Here is a 14,077-nt window from a genome sequence, read left to right as displayed (position 1 = left end):
GTGCGCGCGCATGTGTTTTGTATATATAAAAATTATAAGTGTGTGTGTGTATATATATAACTATATATATATAGTTTTAGATTTATATCAGCAATACCGACAGACTGTACAGTTTACTTGTGACATCTGGATTACTATCATATATCGGTAAGGCACGATAATCTTATCGAAGTTTATCTTCATGTTCTCAACCATTCTCGAAAAACAGAGAAAAGTTTAAGTGAAAAAAGAAAAATCGAGAGAAGTAACGACCGATCGTTTAAATTATTTGTTAATTACTAAATCAGCTCAAACTTGATCACTATCTCAACAGAAATGATATCATTAGTAGTGTATGTAATATAGACATGCGAGTTTCGATTGATAATGAAAAGATCGGTAAAAGTACGAACAGTAAAACGGAAATAAAATTTAACTCGTTTTCCCGATTTGCATTATTGCACATTGGAATCGATCATTTCTATAATGACGGTTAAAAATATTATACGGGATGCAAACATTTATTGTAAAAGGTAAATATTTGGTCTTTACTCTGTACGATCTTTGACGTTCGTATAGATGTTGCACCGATAAGTGTATTAGTGAAAATTCACGGCTTATTTGAACAAGAAACACGCGATGTTCATGGACACATGAACGCTTCGATGTGAACCAAGGTTGTTCGAATCAGCAAGGGAGCAATATTTTACTAGAAAAATATGTTTTGGAACTGGATAACTTTTTAAGAGAAAGAAAAAAAGAGGTATTCATTCATAAAGTGCTACAACGTTTCAGAAAGCTTCATCATTGAACTATTATCAACTTTAGTAAACTTGGGTAAGGGATTGTATAATACATAGTGCTAAACATTTTCTTCCATCGCGCTACAAAAATATCTCATTGTTGAGAAATAGATGTAGATCTGCATTTGGTGCATAATTATGATCGAATACATCGATGGAACACATGCATGGTATAAAAACTGCAATAAACAAGTTTAATCACGAATTTGCATAGATCGGATGAATTGTTCGTTGATCGTTAATTCGTCGAACATTCATTTTTACATAATTTTACTTGATTTGTATGATAAAAACAGGACTAAAAATATATGTAACTCGATTGTTCCGTTTGACTGTTTATCAAGAAACGCTAATTACCACGTACATTAATAAATAAGTTTAGATAACGTTATTCTATTTTATATTGTTTAAGGTAAACATTGAGAAGTTGTCGATGAATCATTATTACAAAAATAGTAGTAGCCGGGAAGAAATGGTAGTAGTTATGAAAATATTTACTTTAACGAACAGACAACCAATCGTTAACACAACACTTTACATTTGTACCCGCGCGTTTGTATTGAAATTTCAGGAAATGTTAGTTTCGTAAAATTGCTATCGTTGGTTAATAGTATAGGTTCCTTGTTTTCCTTGTTATATTATTTTTTATCAGAACGTTATTCTCTTCTCTTCCTTCGTATCAATGTCCTTTTCTCTTTTTCGCAGTGTTCTTACTTCCATTTCTATTTGTCTGTTTCTTTCTTATTCGACTATTTAATAATTTTTCGAATTTATTTTTCATATTTTTCATTATTTGTGATTTTCTATATCCAGTATGTTTTATATATTTTAGTTTCTCGTACTGTAAATCAATCGAAAAGAGCAAGAGGGTATGGTTTATCAAAGAATATTCTATAATTATGTATATACTGATTTCGATCATATTACATTATTTAAGACTAATATTTGAACAATAAATATCAAGATTAAAATTAAAATCGTATACACATATACAGGTATATGTATACGTACGTGATATAATGATGAGAAATAATGAACACAAACAAGTGGTAGCGAAGAAAATTAATCACAAATCACAGTGTAGACATATAGTAATAATAATAAAATCGTAATAATAATAGTAATCTATATTCAAGTCAGAATTACAATGATTAAAACGATAAAATCGAAGAAGGAGGGAAATATCAAGTTATTTGATACAATATCTATATTAATTCTTAGGTGATATTTGTTTCCTATAGAAGAAGAAGAAGAAGTAGGGAGAGGAAGAAGAGAGAAAATACATTTATAAAATGACGCAAAAGGGAATTGAGCGATTTCTCAGTGTGCTGTATATTTCCAGTGTAATTACATCGATGACATCGATGATCTGCATAGCCACCCTTTGGCAATATTGGACATTGATTTTGGATGTTTGTATTAGCATCGATTGCGGTTGTATATTATACTCTACAAACACCTTCGGTACTTTTGCGGGGGGTAATGGAAATCTCTGCAAGTTTGCTGTATACGGTTTGGTGCCGACGGCTCTACTGAATTTATGTCTTGCCGGATATCATGGATATAGAAGTTATATAAAGGAGTTAAATATACCTGTACGAACTTACGATGATAATAGCAGGTACGATTAGGAGGAGGACTGAAATTGGTCATATTGAGAGTTGAACTCTTCTTATTTTTACACAACTTTGCATAAAATTTGTTAGATATCTGTTAATATGAATGTAACAAATAAAATCGTATTTGCTCACAATAGTATTGTTCGAAACCGGATCACTATATTTTCACATTCGCAGAGACTTCGGTATCAGCGATCCATCAACAGCAAGGATTAGCTCCAGACAAAGACAAATATCGTACTATAAATGGATGCCTTTTGTCTTTTTTGCGATATTACTTTCCTGTTTGTCATTGTCTCACGCAATAATAATAACCGATGGTTTTTATAAAACTTGCGACCATTACAGAAGCATGCTGATACGAATTTTAGGTTCAACTGGACGCGAAGCCGAGGTACGTCTTGATATTACCCTTGCATGAAAGTCTAGTTAAGCTAACAATAAGATGTATTTATTATACATATCTCTATCGAGTTCCTTCTTTCACTTTCGTGTCTTCGACCCATCTCTATTGCACGATTATTTTATTTTTTCCTTCTTTCTACAGGTTATTCACAGTAGACTTTCCTGCGGAGCAATCTTTGATTTTATGGATTATTTAGAGCCGAACGACACACACTGGGATCGCACCAAAGCGCCCGACTCTGGCATTGTTCTGCTATTAGCTATTGCTTGCACTTGGTACAATTTTATTTCTTGGTTGATCGCTTTCATGTTATACTATATCATGGCGCGTAGTAAATTTTGTTTTTTAGAAATCCCGATCGATTAGATTTTAAATGATGCACGTGCACTTCTGTTCATTCGTTGGCGAAATATCGATAAATAATATGAAATAATATACGTATTTTTATTACATTTTTATACATATTTACAAAAAAAAAGTCGTGTCTAGTTTTTCTTAATATTATGTGTCGACTATCACATTTTCCGAAACTGTGTTAAGTAATATATGCAATACTGCGATGGATACCTGTCGTTTGGTTTCACTTGTGTTTATTTTATACACTCGTTCGATTATTATTATTATTTTAAGTACAGTACAGTCTACTAAAGTCTGCTACAATTTATTATGTATATAGTTTGTAATCATTTCTCTTTCCTTTTTGTAGCTACATAACGAAACATTTTATATATACACTGTATGGTCGTTGAAATCATCTTGCGCATAAATAGGAACGTATTATTACTGTAAATACATTACGAAAATTGTTCAATGAAACGAATATACCGATTGTATACTACTTGTGTTTCTTCTTTTTTCAACACCTTTTCTTTGATTAAGATAAAGGGAGGTAAGAGAGGAAAAAGTCATACAATTCTATATTCGGTGCTTTTTATCTTTTTTCGTTGAAGAAAACTGCAAATATTTCATCTTTGTCTTGTGTCTTCAATTACTCTTAAAAGGGCAGCAATAGTAAATTTCGTTCGCGGTTTTCAAATTTTGTCATTGCTGTTAAACACGGAAAAAAGCTACGCGATATTACACACACATAGTGGCTCGCGAAAGTATCAGAACGCTTATATTCGCTAACTCCAAGTAAAAATATGAAGATTGTAAAATGTTAAATGTCATAATTGAATAAAGATTGTATATAAATAAGAATTTGGAAGATTATAAGTTTCATTTATTTATTTTTTTATTCCTAAATAGCTATGAATAAAGCACAAGATATATGTATATATAAATTTATAATTATATTTATTATAATGTAATTTTACACTTTATATAAAGTATTTGGATGTTGCTATATTCATCCAATAATAAAAATAGATGTGGTCCGACCATATGATTGTATCCGAGTATAACATAGAAATGGAAAAAATCTTGTGGATTGGCGCGGGGTCAAAGGAGGTACTGCTCTCTATCGCTCATCGTCACACAATGCTACATTGTTCTGTTCGTATATGTGATACTTTCTATCAATATGCGTACTTAACTTCACAATTGTGTTGAGTGTCGAAAATAACCAATGAAGTGAATCCTTCTAAAGGACTTCTCTCCATATTTGTGCAGTAGGTTGGTTTCTTTCGTTAAAACCAATGAGATACACATTTCTTTCGTTTGCCAACTGAGAATGTCTCATAAGCAATATAGATAGCAATGCGTGATGATTGTTCATAGAGAATAGTAACCTCCTTTATATCTGTTCTGTCCCGGGAGTAAATTTTTAAAATGAGCAATTACGAATGTTCTGTCATGTACTATATAAGTATATACTTCTACTTTGTTTCCTAGCAGATATCAGCGGTGATCTAAGTCACTTTCAAACGTACTAGTATCACTGCTACATTTTGACACCATTCGAATAGTAAATAAGAAAGTAAATGAAAAGTAAGTAAATAGGTAAATGGATAAATGTGATTTCACGTCGTAGGCATAAATGTAAATTCATCGTAGTCGATTATTTAAAATATATGTATTACGACTGTACTCGTTATATTGTTTACCTCCTTATCGAAGTATAATGGTTGTTTCTTACAGAACCATGTTTATAGTAAACATTCTTATGTCTTTGCTCGTCCTTCACCTTCTCGTGTACTTGTTTTTTCTTTTATTTCGTTTTCACGATATGTTTCATACTGATTTCGCTTCTATCTTACAGCAGTGTGTTTATAGTAAACACTCTTATGTCTCTGCTTGTCCTTCGTCTTCTCGTGTATTTATTCTTTTGTTTATTCAATTTTTACGATACGTTTCATATGAATTTCGTTTCGATCATATCTTCCATTGATATTTCTGCTTCCTGTTCCTTTAATAAAATATGTACATATTGAAGAACAAAATTTATCGGCTATCAATTGCCGCCACACTTCCATTCTTATATACAGAATGCTCGGCTACAGGTGTCAGGAAATTTAAGGGATGATTCTTGAAGTCGGAATAAGAGGAAAATTAGTTAGATAGAGGAAAATTTTTAGTTATTGACAATTAAAAATCGGCTAAAATACCTCTGCACACAAGCAAATCACCTTACACGAACGAAACGAGGTCAACCTAAGCAGCGAGGCGCACAGTAATCCTTAATCTGTATAATATACGGTAACTTACTTTGTACAAATCGTAAAGAAGGCCATGGTATTCAGAGACGTAAACTGCGATTGTCCTGTCCACGAGTGCCCACAGCAAAATCACACACGTACTGAGATTTTCCCGACCGAATACGGTGCAGCATTCTATCTCTCACATCTGGGTTATCCGCCAGATTCCGCAGATTTTAACGTACCGGTATCCCACAATAGTTGATCTATGTTACAAAATATCTTTGCACTGGGTATAGTCCTATTGGGATATTTTTCGGCGCATAAACATCGCTTTTTTGCGTCTGCCGCACTGTGATAGAGATGCATGTCCAGAAGTTTTTTAAATGTACACATTTTCTAATAAATATAGCTACAATATAAACATTGTTACACTGCATATAACATTCACTACGCGCATTGCACACAAAATACAACCAAACAACACTCTAACTTAATATTCTCAGTTCTTTGAAAGTATTTTGTCGACTGTCGGAATGATTCTGTTCTTCCAAAGCTGTTCTAGCTTCTTGCTTCAAAATGTCTATAACATGGTGATGTAGTGGTGGAGAGTTCATTCTGAAAAGAAAATTTACGATACTCTTACCCATTTCTTTCATCTTCTTTAAATAATTCGGAATTATTCAACAATACGCGAGCCCATTTTGCAGTATCTTCAAACTTCACACAGGTAGAGATTTATTAGAGATGGTCATTGGAAAAGTAAATTTTCTGTTTACCAGATGAATTTTGGAAATATCTCAATTCTTCAAGCCTTATTGTCTTCAGTTTTTATGACCGTAACGTGTTTTAACACGTGGAAAGAAAAAGAAAGTTATTGGCTGTACAAAATTCGTTGTTCAAAAATTGAAAAATATCTTTTTTAATAACTAGCAATGAAATTAAGAGAAAAAAGAGAACAAATTTCTTGATAATTTCTAAACTGGATAAAACTCAAACGTCCCTTATATTTCATAAGTGATTCATCAATATTTACATCACATTTTGATGTATAAAACTGTCGGAATCAATTATTCAAATATTACTACTGTTACTATTGTTCGTACTTTCCTTATACTGTCATTATTTCTGTCATCTCTGTTTCTCTATTATTATTAAAATGTAGAAAATGAGAAATAGCTAAAGATTAAAGGTTTACATTTGCGTAAAATTCAAATAGTGTAATACCAGTATGGTTTGATCAATCAGCAAGTATTGTTTTCTTCAGATTGCCTGAAAATTTAGTAACGTTTACTAAGTTTACGGAAGTTTACGGAAGTTTACGGAAGTTTACTAACGTTTACTACTTAACGTTTATTAATTTAGTAATAAAATGTATCGTTATAACAAAAAGGAAAAGTAAATATGGTATAGGTTTGTGGTCAAACTCGATAGAATATGGTTCGTACGCGTGAATTTTATGCAGAATTGTACTCAGCCAGCAACCAGCATTTTGAGCATCTAATAAAATAAGGTCACTTCAATGTCAAGGTGTTTAGGTGGTTATTATTGTTGCTATATTTTTATTATTTTGTTCGGTGTTGCCTGGTTCTGCATTTGTTTCTTTGTTCATTTCAACTAAGATTAATTTCTTATTCATTCGATAGGTACTATCATATGATAAATAGATTCGTAATATACCCATACCGTAATAGATTCTGAAATGGATTATCCACTGGATAGATGTTCAGAAAGAGCAGTTTCAAAATTGGCGAGTTCTGCTGAATCAAATTGATTGAGGCTCAAGTCAACTGTCTATGCTAAACTAAAATGCTTGTGCCACCTACCTCTTTCACTCCACCTGCTATATAAATTATTATTTCAAAACAGTAGTACAATGATGTATTATATATTATCGTATATTTAGGATGTATTATATATAATTATATATATATATAATTATATTAAATATGTATTATATTATATATATAAAAGTTGCGTGGATTGAGCTAAGTACCCGATATGTACATACGACCAGCATTTGGAGTATCTAATAAGATATGGTGATATTGCCTTTTTCGTCTTATTACTTCTACATTTTTCAAATTAAAACTGATTTTTTTGTCTTTAAGATCACCAACCAGTTCATGCGACTCAGCATTTAATTCAATCACAACCATCACTGCAATACCAATCAACAAACAGTCATATCGTACAACAATCATCAACTGGAACGTATGCACAACAATTTCCATATATAGATGATAGATCACAAGTACAGTTGCAAGAACGATTAATATTATACAGAATAACATCAAACTATAATGGAGGATTTCAATCGTTGGATGATGCTGGTAATAAAAATATTTGTATTTTGTATTCATTATTACATCAATACATCATTGTACTAATATTTTGAAATAATAATTTATATAGCAGATGAAGTGAAAGAGGCAGGTAACACAAGCATTTTAAATATGGACAATAGACATAATTTTGACTTGAGTCTCGATCAACTTGATTCGGCAGAACTCGCCGATTTTGAAACTGCTCTTTCTGAACATCTATCCAGTGGATTATCCATTTCAGATTTTATTACGGTATGGTATATTACGAATCTATTTATGATATGACAGTACCTATCGAATGAATAAGAAATTAATCTGTTATTAAACCTAGTTGGAAACGAACAAAGAAACAAATGCAGGGCCAAGCAACACCGAACAAAATAACACTGCCGATAATTTTACAAGCATTATTAATAACGCTATTCAGGAACTGTGCACTTTAGATAATATGTATGAATCAATGTCGGAAACGAACGGAGTAATAAACGCAGGACCAAGCGACATCGAAAATGGTAATAACATGACCGATAGGTTTATAAATATTACTAATAATAATATTCAGGAACTTTAAATAATATGTGCAAAATCAAAAGTGAAAATTGATACATTGAAGTGAAATGTCATTGTATAAAATGTTATATAAACATTATTCTCTAAACAAAAATTTCTCTGTATGAATACATTATGTAGTTAACATATAATTGGTGATGATTATATTGCAGTATATTATTGTGCGATCTTGTAAAATACCTATTCAATTGTTAACAATGTGAATATTTTTATACAATTTTTAAGAATCACTGTTTTCAATATCATGGACGAAGAATATTTATCGATTAAGTGATATACAAAATGTTATGACTGTGATCAAAATATATAATTGTATAATATAATATAATGTTGATTTTAGATTGTATATAAATAAAAATTTGAAAGATTATGAGAGTCTCATTTATTTATTTTAATTCTTAGATAGTAAAGCTATGAATAAAGTATATAAAGAAATAGATATATAAAAATCTATAATTATATTTATTATAATACAAATTTACATTTTGTACAAGATATTTAAATGTTGCTATAGTTCGTTGATGTTTCATTTTATCAATCTTAAAATACATATATTTTTACTTTCATCATACTTAAAGATCAGAAGTCTTATCTTGGATGTATTTCATAATAATATGTACATTTTTGAAATATTCATTCGTTGAAATGTTTTCGGCAATCTAAAAAATAGTAAAAGTTTATTTGATAATTATAATTATGTTGCTTCATTGTGTAAGAAAAAATATAGATATTTCCATACTATTTTATTACCATCAAGTCTTTAATATCAAATGTTGCATCCAGAACTATTTTTTTTATTTTAGAATTAAATATGCTAAGACATTTCACCCAAACGATATCACTATTATAATCCGCAATATCCTTATACAACTGTACACAACATACCTATGAATATAAAATAATTAGTTATACAATCAAAGTAAAAAAGAAAAAAAATGCATTTATAAAAATCTTTTTAACATTAAAATTTTACTTGTAATAGGGGATTTTGATGTTTGTTAAGATATGGCTCTGCAATACTTAAAACACTGAATGTTTCTCGTTCGTGAAGACATAAATTTTTTGTTATCTGCCCTAAGGTAGAAAGTAGTTCTCTTTGCAATTTATAAGTTTGAGTAAACTTATAGATACTTTCAGAGCTCTTGTTATAGCTTTCTTTAGAGGAATTGCTTAGAAATTTTGAAAGTGCAGGTAATACTTGCCTAAAAATAATTATAGTAATTGTAAATGTAATTATATTACATACAAAATATAAATTATAAAACACATACTTAAGCGTTCTAGATCGTATAAAATCTTTTGAAACATCAGCGAGCGTATTTAATAATTGCCATGCTCGATTGATTAGTAATACATTTTCATCATGAAATCTATCTACTAGTGGATGCCAAAGTAAGTGCACAATGGGTAATAATTGATTTTCCCAATTTGCCAAAATCTCAAGACCCTCTTGTAAGGTTGACATTGCAATCAGTGACTTTTGTATTTCTTTAGATGGTAAAAAATGTAAACAATGCTTCATTACATCTTCAATCATTTTAATGTAAGATGGTGGATTTTTTTCTGCAATTTTTATTTGTTATATTTTTATTTATAGTAATTTCTTATTATTATTGATTTTAATATAATATATATATATATATATATATATATATATATATATATACCTTCTTGTTCTATAGAATCTGCTTGATATTCATTCTCTTCTTCATTCACTTCTACTTCTACTTTTTCTTCCTCCTCTTCCTCTCTAATTTCACAAGACTGTTCCATGTCATCTATATATTCGTCAACTTTTTTTGCTTCATAATACTCTGATAAAGATTGAATAATTTTCGAAGATTCAGTTTTGGTATCTACACTCTGTCTGTGTACTGTTGACACATGTTTAGAGTTTGTTAAATTTTTTATACATATTGTAAAAGTATAAAAAACTTTTAAGAAAGCATAAGAATTTCTTTTTTGAAAACTACTATTTAACTGCAGTAGCACATCCTCGACAATATTTTTCAAACAGGGTAACACATCCATTGTGCTATATTTCATGACAACTCCAACAACATCGAGTACATTAGGATTGCGTTCTACTCTATGTAATTTAATACTAACATGATATGAAAAATAGTCGACATTTGCGCGTAGAAGATCTCCTACTGTATTATGTTCTTGAGATTTTGCAATTTGTTCAAGAGTTTGAGTACCAACAAAACTGATTAGGCTATGTCCACTACCTAAAAGTATGTATATAATGCTTGTCTGTTATTTTGTGATTTCTTTGTTATCCATTATAAAAATAAATAATCACCTGCTCTTTCTATAATAATATATAATGTTTTAAGAAGAAGTCTATCATAATTGCGTTTTAAATTTGTAGCTATTAATCCCAAACCTTCTAATAATAAGCAACATTGTACTATATTGCCTTGTGCAACTCGTAAAGGTATATCTTTATTCGTTTCAATTGGTGGATACCAAAATTCAGGATTTATGTAAAATTCAACAATTTCCTCATAAATCGGTAAAATTGATAAATCCTTAATAGGTACTAAAATATTTAACAATCAATAATATATCTTATATTATTTTAAAACAGAAAATTATTTAACGTACCATATATTATCCAGTTTAGTAATAAGATTAACTCTTTTCTATGTTGTGGTGCATTGAACATGAGACCAAAAATAGTATCTACTACAATTTGAAGATCTCCAAATTCACCTAAATATTTACATATTGCAATAACTTTCGCTTCACATTCATTAGTTTGGATGAATTTAAATCGTCTCCACAAATGTGTTCCATATGAGTATGCTGGATCATCAAGATCCTTAACATTTATCACTTGCAAAAGAGAAATATTACTACAATCTATTTCAGATACATATACAAGAGCCAATATTAGTCTGTTAACGTGAGGTGCTGACATCATAACACGAGGCAATCTTTGTTCTCCAAGAAGCTTTAAGTAACCAGCAATTTGATTTAAGCATGATAACTGATCATTATCATCTAAAAAATAAAGATACGTTGTTCATTTCGAAAATTAAACAATTTTAAGAAAATTTTATATTATGTCTAAATATTGTAATTCTTATTATAAGACACTTCCACAAAAAGTGTGAAAAAGAAATGTGCAAAAACGTACCAGACTTCCTAATAATCCTAGGTAATTTTGTAAGTAGATTATAGAAGTTTTCTTCTAACAATTCCACTAAGGATCTCATATTCTTATCTCGCATGAAATTTATGTTAATTGCAGTTAGTACTTCTTCAGCTTTATCTCGTACTACTGGAAATTCATCCTCCGATAGAGATATTAAATATTCTATTAGTAACATAATATTTGGTTTCATATTCCTGTTCAAAAAAATGTATGCAACATCTGTTTATAAAATGTTTAAAAAACAAAATGGAAATAAAGTATTACCTGGGGCATAATGTAAGCAATAAATGAATATTTTCAATTAATTCTTCCCTAACTTTATAATGAGAATGTCTTGTTAATGTATATAATTGTTGGATAAGTACTGTAAGTTTAGTTGCACAAGCACTAAACCATTCTTTATTTCTTGTTGCACTTTTAAGATGTTTCTCCAAATCACTTTGATTTTTCATATTTGGGAAGCTTTCTGGTGGTTTAATATTCTCATTATTTATTTTGATTAAATCACTCAAGGATGGTACGTCATCTTCTTGGTATGTTTCTTTATCTTTCATTACGAGAGTTAGTACTCTGCCCCAAGCTCTTAGTGCTATCTAAAATTTAATTCACATAAAGTGTAAATAAAATCTTGAACAATATAATCAAAACTCAAAATATAGAATCTACTTTGTATTACCATTGTAAGTTTATGTCCTTGAGTTTCACTTCCCATAGCTATTTCCTGTAAACCACTGACAATACCAGGTAAAAATAACATAATAATATCAGCTACTTGATCTTGCAATATTATATCAAATCTATTTGATTCGTCATCAACTTGACATAATGCCATTACTGTTTCAACAGCATTTAATCTAAAAGTTTAAGAACTATAATCATATATTTATGAACTTATTGAGATGAAATGATTTAATAATTTTTTATGTATCTACCTCAGGGAACCAGATTTTTCAAACCTTCCTATTGTCATTGACAACAATATTCCTTGTCCTATTTTAGAAGCATTCTCTCTAGTATATATGATTTCTAAAACATCTGTGAAACAAGAATGTATCAAAGTTTTAATGCATGAAAGTACTGCTTCTTTGAGTTCTTCATGTCCCATGATCACTACAAAAATCGCATATAGATAATATATAACAATTTATATATAATATAAATTAAAATTATCTGTTAAAATACTTCTTATACAATAAGATGTTAATACTACGTGAAATGGATAATCAATCTAGAAAATATATTTAGGTGAATATTATACTTACCCATACTTTGTTGCGATTTGTCATAAATTTGTATTAAAAGGCATGAATATAGTTCACAAAAGTATTTTACTTTTGATATCTTTGTTCTTGATATTATTGCCTGTGTTGTCTTGACTAACTCCTCTTTCATAGTTTTACTATAGAATTATGAACATTCAATTATACTTATAGCACTAAATAAAATATAAATTGAATTACTATACATATATATATTACACTAGAAATTATTTTAAATTATCGATAATATCTATAATTTATTAGAATAAATTATAATCTTTCGCAATTAAAGAATTATATTTTTCTTAAATTTATAAATAATATACGTGATCAACTAATTACATACTTGCATTGATTTCTACACTATAAAATATAAAAAAATTTACCTTAATGTGTTATTTGGTAGATGAATAATAAAGGGAAATAAAATATATTCAAACAAATTCTGAATAACTTTGTCTGAAATATTTGGTAAAGCATTAGCAATATCGCGAGCACTTTTTGCATTTGGATTTTTCATTAAAGAATCACAAAGTGGTTTTAATGTAGTAAATGCCTCTTGTATTTGGAGACGTTCCATTTTTTGTTTAAAAAACAAAAAGATTCTAATAAATTCTAGACGACAATATCGATGCACTTATGTTTGTACACTAAACATATGAAGTTATATGAAGAAAATTGAGATGTGTTAGTATTTATTCCTACGAATGTAACTAGTAAATAATTTAAAAATTAGGTATTGTTAGCCTCTATTTAGCACAGTATTCTTATTATCATAAAATAATACAGAATAAACTACAATTAGTATTTTAATTATAATGGTATAAATTACTTAATTAAAATTTTAAACATATAAAATTTTGTTTATGATATTTACAGTTGTTATTGGAGATCAAAATTATCACTAAATGTTTTTTTTTAATAATTATGACATGATATTAACAAAACATATATTAAAAAATAATTTTAAAAAGTTTTAAAATTATTGATCGGTTAATAAATAATTAAAATTTGTTCTAGGAATGTGGATCTATCTTTTTTACCCACAGTTAAGAAGGTTTTTCAATTGTCATTCGCCAATGGTCAGAGATATCCAACCTAAAATAAACGTTGATTCATTAGTACGATAAAGCGATTTAAACATTTTTTTGCATTTATCATTGAACGATAATCATTTATTTTTCAACAACGTTCAACAGCGAACGATATTGTTATGCATGTTAATACGTTAAATATTTACAATGTGATTAATCTACGAAGTGATATAGTGAACAAGGAAAAGAAATGTACAAGTTAAACAATCTACTATTCTTTTACTATTTTGCAGTTGTTACTGTTTTTGCTGTACGTATTAAATATGTTTTTCATAATATTA

General features: G+C 29.2%; 4 protein-coding genes across 15 annotated transcripts in view; 3 read left to right on the top strand and 1 right to left on the bottom strand.

Annotated features, from left to right (window-relative positions):
* Positions 1–10: 10 nt before the first annotated feature.
* Positions 11–3,962, top strand: LOC122566926. 9 transcript variants are annotated; one of them, XM_043724876.1, is made up of 4 exons: positions 11–147; positions 2,125–2,403; positions 2,579–2,795; positions 2,949–3,962. In XM_043724876.1, exons 1-4 carry the CDS (start codon positions 11–13, stop codon positions 3,171–3,173), a joined length of 858 nt encoding a protein of 285 aa, XP_043580811.1. In that variant the 3' UTR covers positions 3,174–3,962. The 9 variants fall into 9 exon arrangements, with proteins under 9 accessions (XP_043580811.1, XP_043580818.1, XP_043580817.1 ...); XM_043724883.1 differs by having other exon boundaries at positions 27–147; positions 2,024–2,403; XM_043724882.1 differs by having other exon boundaries at positions 27–147; positions 2,004–2,403.
* Positions 3,963–7,085: 3,123 nt separating this feature from the next.
* On the top strand, positions 7,086–8,631 carry LOC122566650. The gene is made up of 5 exons (XM_043724203.1): positions 7,086–7,137; positions 7,495–7,716; positions 7,799–7,962; positions 8,042–8,222; positions 8,621–8,631. Exons 1-5 carry the CDS (start codon positions 7,086–7,088, stop codon positions 8,629–8,631), a joined length of 630 nt encoding a protein of 209 aa, XP_043580138.1.
* Positions 8,632–8,721: 90 nt separating this feature from the next.
* On the bottom strand, positions 8,722–13,796 carry LOC122567181 (TELO2-interacting protein 1 homolog). Of its 3 annotated transcripts, none has more exons than XM_043725485.1 (13): positions 13,750–13,796; positions 12,706–12,842; positions 12,376–12,553; positions 12,120–12,297; positions 11,708–12,036; positions 11,426–11,637; positions 10,891–11,289; positions 10,586–10,825; positions 9,948–10,511; positions 9,552–9,843; positions 9,254–9,482; positions 9,031–9,165; positions 8,722–8,939 (listed from the first exon to the last, which is right to left on the bottom strand). In XM_043725485.1, exons 2-13 carry the CDS (start codon positions 12,833–12,835, stop codon positions 8,853–8,855), a joined length of 2,973 nt encoding a protein of 990 aa, XP_043581420.1. In that variant the 5' UTR covers positions 12,836–12,842; positions 13,750–13,796; the 3' UTR covers positions 8,722–8,852. The 3 variants fall into 3 exon arrangements, with proteins under 3 accessions (XP_043581420.1, XP_043581418.1, XP_043581419.1); XM_043725483.1 differs by lacking the exon at positions 13,750–13,796 and adding an exon at positions 13,089–13,730; XM_043725484.1 differs by lacking the exon at positions 13,750–13,796 and adding an exon at positions 13,089–13,230 and having other exon boundaries at positions 12,706–12,878.
* LOC122567182 (cation-independent mannose-6-phosphate receptor) overlaps positions 13,795–14,077 on the top strand; it is a 34,917-nt gene continuing 34,634 nt past the window's right edge. The window contains exon 1 of one of the 2 annotated variants that reach the window (XM_043725487.1): positions 13,795–14,046. In XM_043725487.1, coding sequence (XP_043581422.1) covers positions 13,987–14,046 — 60 coding nt within the window. In that variant the 5' untranslated portion in view covers positions 13,795–13,986. The remainder of the gene's footprint in view (positions 14,047–14,077) is intronic. The other variant, XM_043725488.1, reaches the window with a different exon arrangement.

Source organism: Bombus pyrosoma, linkage group LG4 (genome assembly GCF_014825855.1).
Source record: "Bombus pyrosoma isolate SC7728 linkage group LG4, ASM1482585v1, whole genome shotgun sequence".
NCBI lineage: Eukaryota > Metazoa > Arthropoda > Insecta > Hymenoptera > Apidae > Bombus > Bombus pyrosoma.
This window is presented reverse-complemented; position numbering and strand designations above follow the sequence as displayed.